Raw genomic sequence first — 24,026 nt, 5'->3', positions numbered from 1 at the left:
AACCCAGTCACACTGATAGTTTTCTTCCAAAGACTATGGCAATGTTTATTATTTTATCTTTAAGGGGTTGATTAAAACTAGGAAACGAAACATCTGCAATGTCATAATATATTTAAGATAAGGTGGCAAAATGAAACCATTTATAAGGGCCAATCAACATTTTCTATTCCATAACTTAGCATACAGTTTTTTAAAGAAACTGCATTTTGGAGATAGATATTTTCAAGGGACTCCCATTCTTTTGTCTGCTATGCACCGTACCCTTACTCTAGAAGAGATTCCATTGACTTCTATAGATATAAAATGTGTGATGTTCATTTTAAAATTACTAGTAGAGCCTGCTATTGACCATCTAATTATGCCGAGTTCCATTTATAAACATAGCTAACCACTAAGTTTATGGAGACTTTTTGTGCTGCTTTAATAGGATATTGATCGAGAGCATAGCTTGAGTGGACTGCCATTGAATTGTGTAATGGCAAACAAAGGCAAGGTCACAGTATCTGTTCATGCTAGGGCTGCAGTCCATTTTTTATTATAATCTTTTTGTTTCTTCCTTTAATGCTCAAGCCCAAACGATTCCTTTCAAAGGAAGAGCTTGCTCAAGAATATGACCTATTTTTTTAAAATTAATTTCCATGCAGTGATCATAGCTATCATGTTACTTAACAGAGAACCAACAGGAAACTTGTGCAGAAAAGAAAGTTTCAAATCTATTCCACTTTAGTAAAGGTCTATAGTCCTGCAAATATTCAAATGGTACCCCCCAAATGACAAGACGTCTGAAATCCCTTACCCTATACCAATTTCCTCCTTTCCCCTTCTTTGCAAGAACATCTTGTAGTTTCAAGTTTGGGCCTGTCCCTACCAAAGAGCTGCATTTTCTTATTGTACCTTGTGGCTGAGTTCATTCTGTTTTAGTAGTTCCATCATGTCAGGTTAGATTATTGCCAATAGTTCTTACTGAGTTGCTGGCCGGAAAATTTACATGTCTGGATACGGGTACTCAAAGACACACAGAGGACCTGGAGACTTAAACGAGAAGTTTAAAAAGGAACTGCAGTTTGGGTCTTAATGATGATGCCTGTGTGAGAACAGAGAAACTGTGCACATTTCTAAGGCAGAACACAGCCACTAGGGTGCCACCTCATGCCAGGCTGAGGCATAGCCTGGCTCCATTCACTAGCTCTCTCCATTGACAAACAACTCCGGAATCCTGTAGCCGACCCAGCAGCCCAGCTTTGTGGCAGCGCCAGGACAATTCAGCTGCTGGATTTTAATAGATTCTGAAGCAGTGCAACAGTAACCAAAATCAGTCTGGGTAACTGAGCGTGGTTTTCACACCCAAAGATTCTCAGGCTGGCAACAGTGTACTGAGAACCCTGGCTTTTCAAAATTCCAGGGCCCTGAAGTCATCCCCAGCCACGAAGTTTACTTAACCCTTGCAGCCGGCTCGGGTGTACAAACCACTGCTAGAAAATTAGAACCCACCAGGCCAGAGTCACAATGGTCTGTGTGTATTTGTGGTTTTCCTCTTTCCCAGCGAAGTATTTAAGGTTTCAGAGTCACTCCACCAACTTCAAGTAAAATAGAGTCAGCACTTTAAAAGGAAATGGGCAGAAGTAGTGGATTTTTAGGGAGAACTGTCTGCGTTCCTACCAGGAATGGTATTTGACAGCCTCGAAGCACATACTCGGAGGAAAACACTGGCACACAATAAACAAAAGAGTGGTTGCTGTCAGAAAAAACTATCTAAGCAGCATCATTTAGCAGACTCAGAGTGGGCTCTCTTTGTAACAGCTTCATGGGAAAGAGACCAATCTGAAAATGCCCCTAGAAGTCTTTGTTTCAAAATGCAGCATCATGTAAGAGCCATTTCAACAGATGGTTCCTGTCTCTTTCCTCATAGCATAATGCTAAAACAACTTTAGTGATTCTGAACCACACTGTTAGCACTTGTAAACCCCCTCCTCCAAAGCTGAGAATACTTCTCTCTTCTCTCTGGCACAGTGTCTAGCGGTCTGCATTTTCTCCCTCCCCGGCAACAAAGTAATAAATAACTAGAACTACTTTCAGATGGTCCTTGCACATGGGGGAAAAGGTAGGAAGAGAAGGAATACATACTGTTTTTATGCTACAGTACTTCCCTGCTGCTGAGAGAATCACAACTCTCCTTTCCTGCCTTTTGTGGACTTGAAATGATTATGCAAAAAATCGAAGGGTGGGTGGACAGGAGGCAAGGGCAAAAGCGGAGTTAGTGGGAGCCTGCAGCTTCAACTTGCCAGCAAGAATCCCTGATTCCAAGGGCTCTGAGCATCGGATCAGTATAACTGGATGTCACGCGACCTTGTTGCCTGATCCCCTCACCTCTGGATTTGGAGGCTAACCCAGCAGCTTTCTCTTGAGTTTCTCGGGCACTGTCACCTCTGCAGTTAACACTACTTTAACCCTTTCGTGACTTGTGGAACATAGGTATCCCACCCACGTTTTATGCCTCTGGAGTTCTTTAGAAGTATACTTTTCCTTCTGAAAGTATTTGCTTCCCTCCAGTAGGGACCTGTGTAATGGTGAAAGATAAAAGAAAGTTCGTTGAAGCAAAATAGCTGGTGTATTAGGCAAAACCAGAGGTGCCCCATGTACCCAAATGGAAGGCGCCCTGCAATAAAGCCTGTTACTCAACACCAGTGGGCCAGACAGGCTCCCACAAATCACATATTTTCACATAATATTTCTCAAAATCTGTATTACCAATGAAAAATTTAAACAAATACTCAATGACTCCGCATGCATTCCACTACTGAAAACACATGGTATCAACAAAAAATTCAAAGCAGAAAATAATTGTGTTTTGAAAGGGATAAATAACAAACTTAGCACATAGGTATTTCAGAGAATCCTCATGAGGAGATCCTGAAATAGTACGCTTCTCATTAAATTTAAAAGGAGAAAAGCTATGAACAGAAACTAATTGTAAACCTGGGGAAAATGAGTGTTTTTACTAGCAATGTTTTAAAAAATATTGAATACTAAAGATCCAGAAAGAGGGAAAGTTTTCAAACTCAGACTGCCGTTAGTGTGAGATATCCAGGCCATATACATGGTCATAATTAGGGATAATTCCCTGGTGGCACAGTGGTAAAGAGCTCAGCTGCTAATCAAAAGGTCAGCAGCTCGAATCTACCAGCCACTCCTTGGAAATCCTATTGGACGGTTCTACTCTGTCCCATAGGGTCGCTATGAGTAGGAATCTACTCAACGGCAACGGGTTTGGTTTTGGTTTTCGGAAGACTGGATGGGGTTGGGCTAGATAAAAGGAGGTTAAGAAGGCATCTGTAACACAATGGAAGAAATTCTAAGAAACTGAGTCATTAAAAACACCCAGCAAAAATAAAAAAAATTATTTTACTTGTTTTGGTTTACTCGAGAATCATTTAACCTTAAAAAAAAAAAATGCCACAATTAATAAGCTAAAAGTTCATCAACTCTAACAAGAAATAGTTATTAAAAGCATAGACTCCTTGGATTCTATTTAGTTCTATAGTGTAGTTATAGCAGAGGTCATGAAATATCTGTAGTCAGCTAGCTGAGTACAACAAAGTAAAAAGAGCACGTTTCTTAACCTCTTTGAGCCTCATGGTCTCCTTCATCCGTAAAAACAGACAATAACACTAACTATGAGAGGATTAAATGAGATAATGTTTACAAGGTGCTTTGTACAATGCCTGGTACATGGTGTATTCTTAATAAATGCTAGCAACTATAATTTTTCATATTATTGCATCATGCTCCTAACAGGGCTAACATCATGGATTTAATCAATTTATGTGCTAGTTGGCTTATTTCTGTTCCAAGGATGCAGAATGCACCCCAGCCCCACTCATCTATAAAAAGTGCCCACTGCGACTCTAAAATGGACTCAGCTTTTTCAGCACGGGGAAGGAGGAAGCACTGTAAGGAATGGTTAAGGACTTCAACAGCATCCTGAGGCTTCTCTAAGCGTTCAGTCCTTCAGAAAGGTGTGAGGGTGAGGAAACCTGAGCTGGGGGATCCTTATCCCAGCAGCCCAAGCAATCTTGTGAAACAGACCCCGACAAACCTGGATTAAGGATCTGCAAGAGGGAGGGGCCTCTGGATCGCAGTCTACCAGTTTGGCCTGAAGCCATGATTTAGCTGACACAGCCCAGTCCCACTCCTGCCAAACAGTTTCAGTCAGCAGGAGGCCATGTGTGAGTTAGTCCTAGAGCGATTACACAGCAGTGTGCAGAATCGGAAAGCATTCAAGAGCCGAAGGACGGTCATGATGCCAGGCATCCACCGCACAGCCCCCTAAACAGGGACAGGAAACAGAACCAGGTCCCTCTGCAAATGGCCTCGGGCAGTCTGGAAGGCAGCTTTCGAATTCACTTGGCAACTATGCTATCTTAGACTGAAGGGAGGTGTAGTAAAGCTTGGAACTGATAAGCCCTGGGATATAGGCCTTAAAGGGAGATACAGGAAGTGGAAGAAGGGCGAGATGCTGGGGATGCTTCTGAGCAGTGTGAGCCATCTCAGTTAACCCTCAGGCCTCGGGATACTGGTGGTAATGAAGGGTGAATGCCCATATGGCAGCCAGGATAGAAAAAAAATGCTCTAGTACTCCAATCTTGAAGCCCTGGTGGCAAAGTGGTTAAGAGCTCAGCTGCTAACCAAAAGATTGGCAGTTCGAATCCACCAGCTGCTCCTTGGAAACCCTACGGGGCAGTTCTACTCTGTCCTATAGGGTTGCTATGAGTCGGAATCGACTTGATGGTAACAGGTTTGGTTTTGGCACTCCAATCTTAGAGTTAAAAGGACTTTTTCCCCCCTTTTCACTCTTTAAGCCTATGTTTAGATCCCAGTGAGGGCTCAATAAATGTATTTCTCTGATAACAAGACTGCAACAGGTATACTTTGATACTTACTTGTATATTATTATTATTACAACGAGAACAACGTAGGATACTGACCACTTTCAAAAGCCTTAAAAAGTTTAAAAAAAAAAAAAAAAAGCACAAATATATGTCTATGTCTATGCCCAGTGACTGGCTAATTAGCTGTGCTATAATGAGGGCTGTATATAGCCTCCCAGCTAACAAGGCAATCTAGTCTTTACTTAACTGGTTGCTACTTTAATCACGAAATCCCTGGTTGGTGCACAGTTAACATGCTCAGTCGCTAACAGGAAGGTTGGAGGTTTCAGTACAGCTAGAGGTGCCTTGGAAGAAAATCCTAATGATCTACCTCTGAAAAATCAGCCACTGAAAACCTCATGGAGCACAGTTCTACTCTAACACACACTGGCTTGCCACGAGGTGGAGTTGACTTGATGGCGACCGGAACTTTAAGCACACTTCAGTGATATGATAGCAACTTCTTCATTCCAAGTCACATCCTGCTGCTCCTAATGCATCATTAGTTAGGGTTCCAAATCCCCTACACAGAACACCTTAGCATCAGCCAAGGGTCCCAGACTCCCAGAACCCTAACACCCATAGTAACCTTCCAGCTAATTTCCCTGTCTATTGTTGCAGATTTCTTCAAATTCCCTCAGGCCAGTATGGATCCTAGCATCACTCAGATTTGGCTCAAACATTTAGCCACTGTTTGACTTTGGATAACCCACTTAAATAGCTCCTCAGTTTAACACATCTGTAAAAAGGGAGTAATTTCTTATCTAACAAGTGTATTGCAAGGATTGATTTATGTAACATACAGGAAAGCCTAGCACAGTGCCTGGCAGATAATAAATGCTCAGTAGCCATTAGATTCTTTTTCTATCCATCTCCTTACCCTCAGATTCCCTGCCCCTACCTGTATCCCACTTTCTGTACTCTTAAGAGTCTTCTAGCCTATGAATGACTGAAATAAGAGCTGATGGAATCAGTGGCTGTGGGATCAGGGATAGCTTGGCTTGCTTGACCTAACATCTTGTCATGGGATTGACTGGTTTATTGGGTCAATTTTGCAATTCCATAGTGCAGTGAATAGGAGGTATGAACTTGAAATGAAAATATTCATTTTTAATCCACCTTATTCCAAAAAGGATTTCCTGGTGGCATAGTGGTTAAGAGTTTGGCTGCTAACAAAAAGGCTGGCAGTTTGAATCCACCAGGTGCTCCCTGGAAACCGTATAGGGCAGTTCTACTCTGTCCTATAGGGTCGCTATGAGTCTGAATAGACTTGATGGCAATAGGTTTGGGGTTTTTGGTTGAGACCAATTTAAGAATGTAAATTTAACTACAAGTGGTGTTTTGAAGGAGGTGGAGGGTAAAAAGTAAAAATTTAAAAATTGGTACTTACTTTTCAGTCTTTTTATTGGAGCACAGCACATCACAGTTACTACAAACATGTTTTTAAATAAAAACAAAGAGATGATCTTAAGGGAAGGCAAGAGTGTGTGTGTGAGAGAGACAGAGACAGAGAGAGACACACAGAGAGACAAAGAAAGATAGAAAGAATGAGAATGAATCTTATGTCTTCTCCTTGGACTGTCTGGATTACATCATAGCACAGATACAATCAATGACCCTTTGATCAATGGAACAGGGTGGTGACAGGTGCTCTTAATTCACTGTTAGTGAGTATTGACAAGCTGGTAATGATCATGCTGTACTGTGTCACTCATGCCGAGGGCATCAGCATTCTTTAAAGGTCAAAAGCAAATTCTTTTAAAATGCAGAATTTCTTAGAAATCAGGGAAGCCTCGGAATTTTTTTTTAACCAAGTTCACACTATAAACTAGGGAGTATGTGAGACGCTCAGGATTTTAGTTCTCTCCCCACGCCTCACATTAAAATGATATTTAATTTTTCCTGATTTAAATTCTTGGCTGTCAAACGAACTGCATGGCAAAATTCTTCCAATGGGTGAATGAAAAGGGAATTCTGAAAGTTATTTATGTCTCTTAGAGGCCTAGGCAGACAGTACGCACAAACTCAAGGCAAATCTGCACCAAATCAAAGCGAAATTATACTTACTCTGTGACACTCTTACTAGCTCAGTCACACTAAAAACACCAGATGTGACAAAACTGTCCTGGAAGCCCAAGTGTCCTGGAGAAACAAAAACAAAAACAGAAGAAAACAAAGTGTCGTAAGTAGAAGATTCTGACAACAGAGCTCTAAATATTAGTTTCATTATGATTAAAAGAATGTGATGTCTAATTTCATCCTCTGCTCTAGTCAGAGGTTATGTGGGTGGGCACGGTCATTTAGTTATGCAGATGGTTTTCTGGTTTGAGTCTGGAGGTTATGGAAAGCTCTGACACAACCACTGGGTGATTTTTGAAATGGTTAAGAAAATTCAACAGGAAATCTTAAAGACCCTTACAATAAATGGTTACCTTAGGTGACCTCTGAGACCTTAACCACTGGGATGAAAAAAGGTGTTCCTACAATCAACCAGGACAGCCAAGTACCATAGTAGTTTTTAAACAGTATGCTCTACAGAAACATCTAATCAGGATTAGCTATCCATTCATTTAAGTCAAATAAGATTTAAAGATGTTCCCTTCATTTCTGGAGGCTCTACAGGAAGGATCTTATAAAATCCAGAAAACAGAAAAGCCAAGCCCCAACCCCTGAAACAGGAAAACAAATACTTTTGAGCACAAGTAAAAATTCAGATTTGTTTAGAGAACAAGAGTTTTTGTGTGTGTTGGCTGATTCTTTTTTTTTTTGAAAAGGATAATAAATAAATGGTTCAAAAAACTACTAAAGCTTTGAATTTTGTATTAGCTTCATTTTTGCTGGAGATAATTTTCTTTAAGGTATCTCATATTACATCTATCACCAATTACTTACTTAATTTTTGGTATTTGCAGAAAAATAAGATGTATAAATGGTAGGCATACATAATCAATAATGTAGGTTCTCTCTCCTGTCTCTAAATCTGATGCTGAGTCTCATGCAGGTAGACACTGGTTGAGAGATCTGTTTTAGGGTCAGCTTCATCACCTGATTCAAAATTAGGTCAGATGAGAAGTCATTGGCTGAAAGGAGTTTTGCAGTAACTGTTCTTTGAAGAAATGTAACATAAGAGAACAGACCAATCTGAATATATAACAGTCCACAAACAAAATTTACGTTATTGATGAAACTAGATTTTGCCCACTACAAAAGGGAAGCAAGATTACCTTAGCTATAGTGAGGTATATGCACCAATATACTGTTAAATGGCATGCTCATTAAACATGCACAAATTACCATGCTTTGAAGGATTAGAAATGGACCTACAAAAATTATTCTTTTTCTTTTGGTTACAAAGGACTTTTGCATAAGCAAGATTTTTACCGAAATGAAAAAGAAAATCTTCAGTTAACATTTTTATCTATGATCTTTTAGATAAAATCGCTCAAATTTGTCAGGATATGCAATAAGCATAAATTGCTTTTTTTAAAATAAAATGACAAAATTTCATTTGAAGGCATGCTTAAGAAATTTCACTTCAGAAAAAAAAAAAAACCCACAACCAGGTATTTTTTTGCCTTTGATTTTAAGCACGCCTGAGGTGTTTTCTCTTGATTAAGAAAGCTGAGAAGTTAAAAAAAAAAAACACCTTAAATAAAAATTCTCTAGTGAGGTCCTGGCAAAACAGACCATAACATCTTCTTTTATTGTGACACCATTCACATCGAATTTATCTCACAGACCATAACAAAGGAAATCCAACCACAATGTACACAAAATTAAATTTGACTTAAAACGCACATATAACAATAGCAAGGAAATTCATAGTTGAATGGGAAAATCTGGGTTGATCTTCAGCTCTTGCTCATCGCTATCTGCGTCACTTGCTTGCGGGCTGATACTTGTTTCAGTTTCAGTCTTTGAAATTCCTTATTTTAAAGGTGACTGAACATGAGTTTCTGTACAGAGTGAATATGCATACGTGCATTTTAATGAGGCCACAAAAAAACACGCAATATATTTTTAAAACTAAGTTTAGTTTGGTTCAATGACTTGAGAGGGGGAAACATCTGCTTTTCATCCATTCCAACTGCCACTTTTCCTTGGTTGTTCCTTTTCTTTTGTCCACCTCCTAAAGGATGGTGTTCTCCAGGGTCTGTGCTCATCTCTTTTTTCTCTCTCTGTCTTCCCCCCCCTCTCTTTGTATCTCTCTATGTATGTATGTGTATAAACAAACCCAATGTCCTCGAGTCAATTCTGACTCATAGCAACCCTGTAGGACAGAGTAGAACTGCCCTGTAGGGTTTCCAAGGAGCAGCTGGTAGGTTTGAACTGCCGACTTTTAGGTTAGCAGCCAAGCTCTTAACCACTGCACCACCAGGGCTCCGAAGTATATACATATTTTGACTGGTAGCTGATGTTGTGGAAATAGATAAAACAACGTAGGAAACGTATATATACACATACATGGAGCCTTGGTGACACAGTGGTTAAGAGCTCGGCTGCTAACCTAAAGGTCGGCAGCTCAAATCCACCAGCCACTCCTTGGAAACCCTATGGAGCAGTTCTACTCTGTCCTACAGGGTCGCTATGAATCAGAATTGACTCGATGGCAATGAGGTTTTTTTTTTTTAATATATATATATACTTTATATACACACACACACACACAAACACACTCATATATGTGTTTCCTAACTTATTTTATCTATTTTCAAAACATCAGCTACTAGTCTAGACTATGATATTTATGGAAACTAGAATAATGCTTGTTTTGTTCACACTGTTTCCTTAATGCTTGGGACAAAGCAGTTAGTAAGGCAATATTTGTTGAATGAGGGGAGGAATGAATCTCTAGGCCAATGACTCTCAAATCTCTACCTTCTGCCAAGATCTCTCTCCTGGGTTCCAAACCCATAAATCTAAATGTTTATTGGACATTTCTACCTAGATAGCCCACAGGAATCTCAGATCCAACATGTCCAAAGCTGAACTCGTCTTCTTCCTCCTCTAACCTGTTCTTGCTCTGTACAGTTCCCTGTCTCACTGAACCATCCACTGTTCATCTAGTTTTCCATGGTTTGGTGTCATTCCTAACTCCTACCTCTTACAATTACCCACACCCAACTAACCCTCACTGATTCCATTTCTTTACTATTTCTTGACTCCATGTATGTCTCCATCTCCTCCACGTGACTGCAGTTCAGGCTCTTGCCACTTCTCACCAGCTTCATGGGACAGCCTCCTAACCGTCCTCTGTCATGAATCTTGGCTTCCGCTCCAAGCCACTCTCTATTCTGTAGCCAGAACTGTCTCACTAACAGGCAAATCTGATGATTGATTTGTTTATTCAATACATAATTAACTGAGCACCTTTCATGTGTCACATATTGTGCTAGGAGCCCAAGATACAGTCCTTAACTTCAGGGAGCATACAGTCTAAAGTAGAGACAGCCATAACCATGTAAAACAAACAAATTATTTTAAAAAAATAAACGGTGTAAGTTATATGAAGGAAACAAACAGTATTGTATGGTAGAGGATCACAGGCAGGACTGCTTTAGAAAGGCTGATCAGGGACAGTCTCTCTTAAGAGCTGACATCTGAAAGATACTAAGGAGCCAGCCAGGAAAATAACGGGGAAGAGGTATCCATGCAAAGGGAATAGCATGTGCAAGGGCTCTGAGGTAGGACAAAAAAGTATGGGAGAAACTGAGATAAATCTTAATATATCCAGAACTCACTGCCCTGTCAGAAATTGTCTGAGACCCCTACAGAGCTTACACATGATGCTTTCTGTGATACAGTCTCTGTTTCTCTCTTCAGGCTCATTTTTTATCTCGTCTCCCACTTCCCACTCCACCCTAAGGGAACTACATGCTCTTCCCTGGCCCTGGTTCACCTGCCTACCCATATTGTTCCTTCTTCCTGAACTGCCCGCCCTTCCTACTCTTTGCTTGGCCAACTCCAACTTACCCTTTAGGACTCAGCTTTGTTGTCACCTCTACCAAAAACCTTCCCTAGCTGCCCCCACCACTGGGAAAGACTTCTTTTCTCAAAATTGACCTGGTGTACTAAGTATAGCTCTATTCTAGGACTTAGCACTCTGAATTGTAACTTTGATTTTTTTCTCATATTAGACTGTAAGCCCTTTGAGGGGAGAGATGGCATCTTCTGTGTTTCTGGCCCTCCACATCCTAACACACAGTAAGCACTCCAACGATGTCTCCAAATGAAAACACAAATTGGGCTCAAGTATGTTTGTTTTCCTTTTAATAAAAAACTTTGACAGAACTACTTATTTCTCTCTCTTCCTCATTTCTAGTGATCTAGTTTGAGCTAAAATTGAGCCAATCTGTATTTGACAACGATTAAAGTGAACCATCCAAACAGTCACTCCAAACTAAACCAGAACTAGGACAGGCTAGACAATCCATTTAGATTAAGCCTCCCATCAGGAAGGTTCCATCAGGTTCTCTGATGAGAAATGTCTGGGGATTTTCCTATTGTTTGATTATGGCTCATATTTTGGGAGATCAAGTAAAAACAGAGTTAACAGATATTATTTAATAGACATACGGGGTAGAAAATTTTAAAAATAATAACTTTTTAAAAAATCTAGACCCAAGCTCAAACTAGGATCTTGTGATACTGAGAAAGTCACAGTAAAAATAACAATTTGATATTTTCACCCACCAGCAACCTCCTTCTTAAGGTGTATTTTAGTAGAAGGTATGCAAGTTAGAAGGTAAAATATATGTGAATATACAATAAACAGCTCAGGAAAATAAAAATAACAAATATAATTATTTCACAAGTCCTGATGTAACCATCTCATAGTATTATCAGATAGCCTTGGCTAGTTTATTTTATAAAATGTCCTCAAGGAAAGGCCTCTGTAAACACACCATGTAACTTTAAATGGTTATGAAACTGGTTTTGTTCCTTCACCAATTATCTGGAAACCTACTGATGAACTCTACAAGAAGATAACAATGAGAAACGAAACCTAAGAAATGATGGAAAAAGTGATACAACTAACGCAATTACTAAGCGAACCAGAGCAGATTAGTATTTCATTCTCACTAACAAAAACCAAATAATACACATGACTTTTAGGGAAATCACACTAATCTGGTTGTTCTACTTTTCTGAAAAATGAGAAAAGTAAAAAAAAAAAAAAGAAAACAAAGATGGTAAATTTAAGCAATTCTGAATTCAGGTATCAGTATTAAAAGGTCCCCAGTTGGAAAGCTGATTAAACATTCCTGAAAGGTCCCAAGATTTACATTTTGAATACAGCCCCTCAGAAATGAGTTCAAAACATATACTTTTGTTAAGTATGTCTTAGAGGAAAAGCCCGATTGCTCAATGATCTGGCTATCTCTCCAATTCTGAACCACTACTCAGGAGCAATTGTATAGGAGACTGAAATTAGGATCAGGTCCTTTTTTATTTCATATAAAAAGGCTAAAATGTTCATTCATTGAAGTCTTATTCAGTGAATTCACAATTAGAACACAGATTTCAATACCTTGGAGTCAGTCATACAGTGGGGAGAGATCAGACTTTCTGGGAGAGGTAGAAATATAAAAAGCTAAATTCTTTTATGGGTGGTTAGGAAAAGCAGTTCTCTTTTCCTCAATAATATCAGCAGTTATTATGGAAAATGCCATCATATGGGAACCAAATCTCATTTCATGGAGGGACTGAACATCTATCTACCTTTTAACGGCAGGAAAGTAAAAAGTTAGATTTGCAGAGAGACAGGTTAACCTTGCAGAACTGTTCAGAGGTCGGGTACAGCTGCAAATGGATCAGCCAGAAGGCTGGCCTTTTAAAGAAAGTCTGAACATCCACAAATAGAGCTAATTTCATATCTGAGGAGGAAAGCTTATACACAAGATGACAATTTTTTTCCTGGGACTCTCAGTCCTAAATTATAAAATTCATTTGGCTAACGGATGCAGGCAAACTGTGTAATACACAGGTGACTACATCAAAAAGAACACATCTGTTCTATTGCCCCCTTGGTAAATAAGGTTCCATCGCTAGTACAAGACAGGCCAATGGCCAGACCTTTCCATGCCGGTGCCCCTGGGTCACTCAAAGAGAAGAAGCTCCCTCATTCTCACACTGCTTACATTGAGCTAGTGTTGATGGTTTGCCTGTGATGTGCTGGCCCTGTGCTGGACCCTGGAGAGGCTGCTCTTGCAGAACTAACATTCTAGTCCTTCTGAAGAAAAGCTTACTTCAACAATCATATTTCCCTTTCTGAAATTTCAAACTCTCCCTCTGTAAATACCCCATTGGTTTAGGAGCCACCTGAGGGAAATGAATGTGACTCCTGAACTTCCCGGTTTTATACATTATGTTGTTGTTAGCTGACATCAAGTTGGCTCCAACTCATGGCAACCCCACGTAAAACAGAACAAAATGTTGCCCTGTCCTGTGCCATCTTCATGATCATTGGTATGCTCGAGTCGATTGCTGCAGCCACTGTGAATTTTGAGTGGCTTCCAACCTGGGGGAATCATCTTCTGGCATGATATCAGACGTTCTTCTGTGATGCATAGGGTTTTTATTGGTTAACTGTCAGAAGTAGATCACCAGGCTTTTCTTCCTAGCCTATCTTAGTGTGGAAGCTGAAACCTGTACACCATGGAGGACCCTGCTAAAATTCGAAACATCAATGGCAGAGTTTCCAGCATCATAGCAACATACAAGCCATCATAGTAGGACAAGCTGACAGACTGGTAGTGGTTAGTACATTCAAGGTGCGCTCAAGAAATACTGGTCAAAGGGAGAATGAAGAGAACAAGATACAAGGAAAAGATTAGTCCAAAGGACTAATTATCTACAGCTACCAAGGCCTCCACCAGACTGAGTCCAGTACAGCTAGATGGTGCCTGGCTACCACCACTGACTGTTCTGACCAGTATCACAACAGAGGGTTCTGGACAGAGCTGGAGAAGGATGTAGAGCATAATTCTAACTCACAAAAAAAAAAAAGACCAGATTTACTGGTCTAAAGGAGACTGGAGAAACCCTGAGAGTATGACCTCCAGACACCCTTTTAGCTCAGTGGTGAAGTTACCTCTGAGGTTCACTGTTCAGCCTGGGAGTGGACAGCCCCATAAAACCAAATGAGACTAATGAGGTACAGGAGTCCAGTGACAAGGGCCAGAAGGCAGAAGGGGACAAGGAAGCTGGTGATAGGGAACCCAAGGTTGAGTAAGGATATTGTTGATGTGTTGTGAGATTGTTAACCATTGTCATAGGGTAACATTTGTAGTAACTGTTAAATGAGAAACTATTTTGTTCTGTAAGCCTTCATCTTAAGTGAGAATAACAGCACAACTGGAAGAGCGTAGTCAATGTCACTGAACTGTGCATGTAGAAATTTTTGAAATGGTGTATCTTTTTGGCTATGCATATTTTCACCCAAAAAAAAGGTCGAGAAGTTAGAGGGCTGATGTGTTGTGGGACTGTTAACCAATGTCATAAAACAACATGTGTACTACTGTTTCATGAGAAACTATCTGTTCTGTAAGCCTTCACCTGAAGTACAATAAAAAAAAAAAAAGAAATACTGGTCAATTGAGTAGAACTTCTGCTTTACTTGTTCTGTGTCTCTAGTCTCCTTCTACCTTATTTGACAGTTATTTGTTTACATGTCTTATCTCTGCACTCCTATGACAAACTGAGGAAGGGCAGGGTTGTGTCTTATTATCTCACATTGCTCACAAGGCGTACCCAACACAATCACTTGTTCCTACCAACAAAAACCAAACCCCTTGCTGTCGAGCCGATTCTGACTCATAGCAACCCTACAGGACAGCATAGGGTTTCCAAGGAGTGGCTGGTCAATTAGAACTGCTGATCTTTGGTTAGCAGCCATAGCTCTTAATCACTGCACCACCAGGGCTCCCCCGGGTTCTTAGTAGGTGTATAATAAATATTTATTCAGTGATTAAGATAGATGACTTGAGATACCCTTATCTGGTAGCCTCTAAAGCACAATGTAAATTATTATTAACTTAGAGTGATATCTTACTTCTGTACTCTTAATTTGAGATATCTTAGGAAATTATTTTTTTTGTGAAGGGGACTAGGGACATGGTGGAGCCCTAGTGGCACATTGGTTAAGCATTCGGCTGCTAACCAAAAGGTCAGCAGTTTGAATCCACCAGTCGCTCCTTGGAAGCCCTATGGGACAGTTCTACCCTGTCCTACAGGGTCACTATGAGTTGGGAATCAACTTCATGGCAACATGTTTGATTTGTTTTTTTAGGGGCACGTTAGGAGCCCTCGTGGTGCAGTGGGTAAGACCAAAAGGTTAAGACCAAAAGGTCGGTGGTTCAAATCCACCAGCTTCTCCCTGGGAGAAAGATGTGGCAGTCTGCTTTCGTAAAGATAACAGCCTTGGAAACCATGTGGGGCAGTTATACGCTGTCCTAGAGGTTCATTATTTGACGGCAGGAAGTGTTTAGGGGTATGTTTATGCTAATGCAGTAAGATCAAATCCTGAAATTTTGATCTGATTTGTTACTATACATTGACTACTTAAATTACTCTGCTATTCACTGGTGACATTTGAGATGTTTTTTATTTTTAGAATAATTCTTCATATTAAAACGAATGTGAAAAATTCAATCATCTACTAAAATGAACATATTAGCAATAAAAATACAAATACATCCTATTTCTGTGATTAATTTTTATGATGGCAGATAAAAATTCATCTGGTTATCAGCTTACAGTAACATAAAAGACTGACATACAGTGTTGGGCAGACAGTGAGACCGATATACTTCTATATCTAGAAAGTCGTGCCTGAGAATTTGTAAAACAAAAAAATGATACCTATCAACTAATAATATGGATGAGGTGTTTTGTGATTCTCAGAGGAAATGAATTTTTACAAATGCATTTGTAATATGATTATCATTGTCATCTGGGTTTATCATAACACCAAGGAATTGTCACTAGTATGGGAATGATGTAGTCTTAGCTGAAAACAAGGATGCAGCAAAAAGAATGTCCTGGGACTTATACATGTTGACTTTCATTTCTTGTCGCTACAAATTCCCCGGCTCTGCTCATTCACTGTTACTCAATAAAGACATCTAATCTGCATTTTTTTTTTTTTTTTTTTTGCCATTCTTGCTTATCCAATTATTTCTGACATTTCCATACAAATAAAGTCAATATTCTGGTTTATTGCTTTCATTTGATAAAAACTTATTAAATGTCTATTATGGGTAAGCACAGTCCTAGGCCCTGGGGATATGGCAGGAAATAACGCAAGGTTCTTACTCTCAGGGACTTGCATTCTCAGCCCAGAAAGGTATTTACACTGAGATTCCCAGTAATGCGTTTGTCTAAAATTGGGTCCTTTCAAAGACTTTTGACGAAAACATTAAAATCTACCAAACTACTGCAATAGCCTCCTGGGCCAAGTCTGCTGGTTGTCCACCCATACCCATGGCTGACAGCTAGAGACTGCACTTCCCAGCTTCCCTTATATGGTAAGGAGTGGCCACTAACTGGACAGTGAACAGAAATGGTATGGTCACCTTCCACCTCCCTGCCTGAAAGAAAATTCCTGCCCTGGATACCTTCTCTTCCCTTTCTTATAAGCCAGGACAGTCTTGACCATGCAGACAAGGACACAGGTTGGCAGAGCAAAAAGACAGAAGGAACCTGGAACCCTGAATGACAGTATGGAGCAGAACCACTCTACCAGCCTGGGCTACTCATCTTGTGAGTGCTATCTAAAAGAGAAATAGATTTCAATGTATTTAACCAAAAAAGAAAAGAAAAAAAAAAAAAACCAACAAACGAATTGCCATCAAGTCAACTCCAACTCCTGGTAATCCTTATGTGTGTCAGAGTACAACTATACTCCATAGGGCTTTCAATGGCTGATTTTTCAGAAGCAGATCACCAGGTGTTTCTTCTGAGGCGCCTCTGGGTGAACTCGAACCTCCAACATTTGGGTTAGCAGCCAAGCACATTACCTGTTTGCAACATCCAAGTACTCCAATGTACTTGAACCACTACCTTTTTTTGTTTGTTTGTTATAGCAGCTTAGCACTTACCCTAATCAATACAACTCCTACATTTTCCCTGCCTTTTGAATCTAAAGTGTCAAAAATTAGCAGCCCACAGGCCAATTCTAGTCTACAGACATATTTTTGGCTAGCAGAGTACTTGATTTTTTTTTGCATATGAATGCTTTTAAACTGGACATAAGCTTACAAATTTACCACACTCCCTAATGCTCATTGTATTTCACTTATTTAAATTATGTATATGGTCCCCGCGGGCGTATCTCCACTTTAATTCAATAGCACAGCAAGGAGAGAAGGGATGGATGGTTGGTATCTCACATCTGATTTAAAAAAACAAACAAAAAAATCAGTATTTCATGGTTTCCTTAAGAATTAAGTTTAGACTCCTTAGCTAGGCATTTGCAGCTCTTCAAAATCTGGCCTCCAATACACCTTTTCAGTACTACCTTCCAATAGCTGTCATTGTTGTTAGGTGCCGTCAAGTTGGTTCCGACTCATAGCACCTCTATGTACAACAGAACAAAACACTGCCCAGTCTTGCACCACCCTCACAATCACTGCTATGTTTGAGCTCATTGTTGCAGTCGCTATGTCAATCTATCTCATCGATGGTCTTCCTGTTTTTCACTGACCCTCTACTTTACCAAGCATGATGTCCTTCTCCAGGGACTGATCCCTCCTGATAACATGTCCAAAGTACATGAGACGAAGTCTCACCATCCGCTGTTCTAAGGGGCATTCTGGCTGTACATCTTCCAAGACAGATTGGTTCATCCTTCTGGTAGTCCCTGGTATATTCAATATTCTTCGCCAACATCATAATTCAAATACATCAATTCTTCTTCAGTCTTCCTTATTCACTGTCCAGTATTTGCATGCGCATAAAGTGACTGAAAATATCAAGGCTTGGGTCAGGTACATCTTAACTCTCAAAGCGACATCTTTGCTTTTTAACACTTTAAGAGGTCTTTTGCAGCAGATTTCCTCAGTGCAATATGTTGTTTTTCTTTTAAATTGTACTTTAGATGAAGGTTTACACAGCAAACAAGTTTCTCATTAAACAATTAATACACATATTGTTTTGTGACATTGGTTCCCAACCCCAAGACATATCAACACTCTCCCCTTCTCAACCTTGGGATCCCCGTTACCAGCTTTCCTGTCTCCTCCTGCCTTTTCGTCCTTGCTCCTGGGCTTGTGTGCCCATTTAGTCTCATTTTGTTTTATGGGCCTGTCTAATTTTTGGCTGAAGGGTGAACCTCAGGAGTGACTTCATTACTGAGCTATAACGGTGGCCTGGGGCCATACTCCCTAGGTTTCTCCAGTCTCTGTCAGACCAGTAAGTCTGGACCTTTTTTGTGCATTGAGTTAGAATTTTCTTCTACGTTTTTCTCCAGCTCTGTCCAGGACCCTCTATTGTGATCCCTGTCAGGGCAGTTGGTGGTGGTAGCTGGGCACCATCTAGTTGTTTGGGACTCAGTGTGGTAGAGGCTGTGGTAGTTGCCGTCCATTAGTCCTTCGGACTAATCTTTCCCTTATGTCTTTGGTTTGATTCTTTCTCCCTTGCTCCAGATGGGGTGACACCAGCGGAGAATGTTGGATGGCCACTCACAAGCTTTTAAGACCCCAGATGCTACTCATCAAAGTAGAATGCAGAACATTTTCTTTATGAACTATGTTATGCCAATTGAGCTAGATGTTCCCCAAAACTATGGTCCCCAGAGCCCTCAGTCCAGGATTCAGTCCCTTAGGGACTTTGGATGTGTCTATGGAGCTTCCATGATCTTTTCTTATACAAGTTATGCTGGCTTTCCCAGTATTGTGTACTCTCTTACCCTTCACCGAAGTTACCACTTATCTATTGTCTATTTAGTGGTTTTCCCTCCCTCTCCTCCTCTCCCTAGTAACCATCAAAGACTGTTTCTTTCTGTGTGTAAACATTTTCATGAGTTTTTATAGTAGTTGTCTATACAATATTTGTCCTTTTGTGATTGACTTATTTCACTCAGCATAATGCCCTCCAGATTCATCCATGTTGTGAGATGCTTCACAGATTCATCATTGTTCTTTATCGTTGTGTAGTACTCCATTGTGTGTATGTACTATAGTTTATCCATTCATCTGCTGATGGACAGCTAGGTTGTTTCCATCTTTTCGGGTGTGCATATCTCTATTTGTGTGACAGCTCTTATTTCTCTACAATATATTTCTAGAAGTGGGATTGCTGGATCATGTGGTATTTCTATTTCCAGTTTTCTAAGGAAGTGCCATATTGTTTTCCAAAATGGTGGTAACGTTTTGCATTCCCACTAGCAGTGCAAAAGAATTCCAATCTCCCTGCAGCCTCTCTAACATTTGTTATTTTCTGTTTTTTTGATTCGTGCCACTAATGTCGGGGTGAGATGGTATCTCATTGTGGTTTTGATTTGCATTTCTCTAATGGCTAGTGATTGTGAGCATTTCCTCATGTATCTGTTAGCTGTTTTAATGTCTTCTTTGGTGAAGTGTCTGTTCATATCCTTTGCCCATTTTTTAATTGGATTCACAGTTTGATTTCTCGAATGCTGCTTCCATGGGCGCTGATTGTGGATCCAAGCACAATGAAATCCTTGATAACTTCAATCTTTTCTCTGTTTATCATGACGTTGCTTATTGTTTCAGTTGTGAGGATTTTTGTTTTCTTTATGTTAAGGTGTTATCCACACTGAAGGCTGTAGTCTTTGATCTTCACCAGTAGTAAGTGCTTCAAGTCCCCTTCACTTTCAGCAAGCAAGGTGTGTCATCTGCATATTGCAGGTTCTTAATGAGTCTTCCTCCAATCCTGATGCCCCGTTCTTCTTCACATAATCCAGCTTCTTGGATTATTTGCTCAGTATACAGATTGAGTAAGTATGGTAAAAGGATACAACCCTGATGCTCACCTTTCCTGATTTTAAACCATGCAGTATCCCTTGTTCTGTTAGACTGGCTGTCTCTTGGTCTATGTGCACGCTCTGCATGAGCCCAATTAAGTGTTCTAGAATTCCCATTCTTCACAATGTTATCCATAATTTGTTATGATCCACACAGTTGAATTCCTTTGCACAGTCAATAAAACACGGGTAAACATCTTTCTGATATTCTCTGCTTTCAGCCAAGGTCCATCAGACATCAGCAATGATATCCCTAGTTGCTTTCAGAAGTATCACAGCAACATGCAAGCCACTATAGTACGAAAAGGTGACAGATGAGTGGTGGTACCTTCCAATCATACCAATACTACCCAGATACCCTATGCTGCAGCCAAGGTGTCACACCTGCTGTTTTCCAAACACTGATATGTTCCATCCTCCATATCAGCCTTTATATCAGTGTTATCCAAAATGTGTTTATGTGAAACAGTCACTTGAAATGTTCCACCAAAAACAAATCAAAATATAGATACAGACATTATGTATAAAAAATAAAGATTTCCACAGTAAAGTAAGTTTGGAAAACATTATCCCACTCGCCCTTGGAGAATGACAAGGTACAGTTACATGTTAAAGCCTCTCAGAATCCCTGCAATAAATAAAGTGTCTTAATATTATTTAACTCATCGTTTCCCAAATAATTTGACAAGGATACTATTTGCTTTTGGTAAACGTTCTGCAGATACACTAATTTATGCTGTTCTGTCCCCCTTTTCCTCAGTTGGTTTAAGTAGCAATGTACTCAGTACAATGTGGAATCTGAACCCCTTGAACTAATTAACACTTTTAATGCCAGGCCCAAGGAGACTCCACATCTTAACTTGCAATCACTTGAAAATTTTTACATTAAGAACATGGATCAAGCCAAATGATAAATATCAGAAAATCAGACTACCTATCTGAAAATTTTATCCATAGAACCTCTATTTAAAAAAAAAAATTCCATTGAGCATAACTTCTATAGATAGTATTAATTTTCATCAAAATTATAGTTTTCATTTATCCAGTATTTACCATATATTTGGTACTCAGCTAAGCATTTTAGCTATATTATCTCTAACTTCACTGCACCTCTGTGAGGCTGGCAATATTATTCTAATTTTACAGAAGGGAAAGTTTTAGCTCAGAGAGGTTAAGTGACTTATGTAAGGTTGCACAGCTAATGGCAGGATTATGTTTAGAACACAGGTTTCTTTACCTCTCTTTATAATAAATTTTATTCAGTCTTTAATCCATCATACATAACACCAGAGATTTAATCATTCAGTCTAACCCAATGGTCTTTTGCATCTTTTCACCTATTTCTGCAGTTAATAACAGAAATAGTCGAATTTCACTAAATTAAACTTCATCGCCCAATGACTTCATATAAAGAGGGTTTAGGAGTTTGAGTTGCATGTGACTCAGCAATTAATTAAAGGACTATGTCTATTAGATATAAAAGTATCTAAATAAAAAGTAAAAACTGATTTTTACTTATATGTATGCTTGTAAATATTGGATACACGACATTGCAGAATGAATTGGAAATGCAGAGAAACTTAAAGATCATCTGGTAATGCAGTAATCATCATTTTGTCATAACAGAGGGTTTTAGACTAATATAATAATGAAGATTTTTTACAAAATAATTCATTGAATATGTTTGACTTACTGTAACTTCTCATTTATCTTGATTTTGCCCTTTAGGACAGAATAAATCTAATCTCTCTTCCATTTTGCTACCCTTCAAATATTTAAAAACAGCCCCTCAATTCCTAATTTTCTCTCCTCCAGGCTAATTATCCTTTCTTTCATTGTTTTATAATGTTAGCAAATTAATTACCCCATTTCTCCAAACATTAAGAATCATACACGTAGTAAACTTATTGTAGAAATAGGTCTTTTGCAAGTGGACCCAACTATAAATCAGTCCTGTACAAGAACAAGGAAACATTTGCTTTAGGGTTTTTTTTGAAGTACAATTTTTAAAAAAGGCGGGGAGAGGAGAGAAAATTTTGTACTATGTTAGGAAAAGTAAGTTTCGCTACAATTAGCAGAGCATGATAAGTGTTTTATAAGTTCAATATTTTAAAATTAATTTTGATGGTTTTTAATACACTAAAAAACCAAAAAAATATTTTTAAATAACCTGGTTTCGAGCTAAAAAACTATAAATCAACTTTATTGTTTTTATGTTCTGAATCAAGGTTTTCTCTAAACTTGAACAGGAAACAACTGGCAATCTGCAAATGGATCAAACTATTTGAAAAAGCTTCAGTTTCTGCTTAAGAATCCTTACTATACTGGAGAAAAAAAAGGAAAATGGATTCCCTGAATCCATCAGAAACTGATTATCTTAAATGAAACAGACATGAAACTGGATCACCCGAGGGCTACCCCGGTTTATGGACGTAAAACAGAAAAAACCTCGAATGCTCATCACCCTGCTCTTTCTTTTTAGGTTTAATTCACATAGCTGTGAAAACAGAGATCCCTGCTTGCTGAAACACCTGAGCACACCTGTGTGATGACAAGGACAGAGGATGACCAGGGCCCATGTTGCTAACTTTAAGATTCTCAACACTGATTTTTGTTCACCAAGCATGGAAACAAAATCATTGATGAACAGAAGGCATATATATTTTTTAAATCCTTACAATTATTTTTCCAAGATTACTGAAAAGAAAAAAAAAAAAGCATATTACATATAGGATTGTATTCCATCTGTTACATATTATACATAAACATATTTTTCAAATATATATTTAAAGTTTAGAACTACAAAATACAAAGCACTTTCACCCTTTTTGAAGTCATTTGTTCTGTGTAATTCTTCCTCATTTACCTAGCCATTACTTAGTTACTGATGCTATAATCGACAATGTTCATTAAATTATACACTCTACTTCTACACGTCTTCAGATACTGTGGCATGCCACATATTGTCTGGTTCACTACATTTTGAAGTTTGCTGGCCTAGCACAAACATAAAGTATTTTAGAAGTATCATAAAATTCCTTGTGAAATATACAAAATGAACTGGACTGTTCAGGCCATGCCGTGTTAGCACAGTGGAGAAACACTTATGAGACTTTAAGGTCATGTAATACAATTCTGGGCTGAATTTTACTTGTTAAAAAAAAGTAGAATGGAAGTGATTGGAAGAGAAAAGGGCCAATATTTGACAACACAAATCAGCATAACCTTTTAACTGCAGCAGCCATGGGTGACTGCCCTTTGACCTTGGAAGATTATGTGGGATTTCAATAACAACAGCTGGAAGTGAGCATGTGTGAATAGAGAACACAGATCTGAGGCCTGGTACAAAAGGCTGCACAATCTCTGCCCAGATCACAGCACTGATTAGAAATTGTTTCCTGGTCCTGGCTTAATAGAGTGTGATAATGAAAGTTTTTTGTTGTTGTTTTTGTTTTTAAATACTTCCAGCAAGAAATCATTGGTGGATTTCTTCCATACTCACTCTCCTCGTCAGTCCTTCAAATTTTCTGGATTTTCATATGTAACAAGCCCATCTTTCTTAAGCACTGTGGTTATGAACAAAACTTTATTTTATATGCTACTTTTCATAGACAAAATTTCTTTAAGTTATTGAGTTCCTCCCCTGTGTTTTAAAATAATTTCTAATGTGGCATTTCACATTGGGATATCATTATCTTTTTGTTTAAGGATCTGTCACAAATAGACAGACACACACACACGCACATACACACACACAGAGCTAGAATTAGAGCTCAATGGAAATGGGAACTAAAACTCTCATCTTCAGAAGAACAAAAGGTAGCTCCTTTCTTTGATTTCCTGCTGCTATAAAAACATTCAATAATTTCAGCTTTTTCTTCAACCAGCTTTACATACATGTTAACAATTTTTTAGGTAAGTCTTTCAGTGTGTTTACCTGACAAGAGCATGTAAAAAAAAGATGAATAATTCCTTTCAAAGATAAGGCACCTTAACCTAGTAGACACAGAGATTTGACTGCTTGGTGGAACGTGATCACTTCAATCTATAACACCCTCAATGAATCACACTTGTTGAGATGAAATGCACAAACACTGACACAGATGTGCTCT

The 24,026-nt window shown here is 39.1% G+C and overlaps 1 protein-coding gene across 3 annotated transcripts in view; it reads right to left on the bottom strand.

The window, feature by feature from the left end:
- Nucleotides 1-24,026, bottom strand: part of NFIA (nuclear factor I A) — a 406,515-nt gene that overhangs the window by 132,883 nt on the left and 249,606 nt on the right. For all 3 annotated transcript variants that reach the window (XM_004368998.2, XM_023730604.1, XM_023730612.1), the window contains exon 4: nt 6,996-7,070. In XM_004368998.2, coding sequence (XP_004369055.1) covers nt 6,996-7,070 — 75 coding nt within the window. The remainder of the gene's footprint in view (nt 1-6,995; nt 7,071-24,026) is intronic.

This window comes from Trichechus manatus, unplaced genomic scaffold, assembly GCF_000243295.1.
Source record: "Trichechus manatus latirostris isolate Lorelei unplaced genomic scaffold, TriManLat1.0 scaffold00003, whole genome shotgun sequence".
Classification (NCBI taxonomy): Eukaryota; Metazoa; Chordata; class Mammalia; order Sirenia; family Trichechidae; genus Trichechus; species Trichechus manatus.
This window is presented reverse-complemented; position numbering and strand designations above follow the sequence as displayed.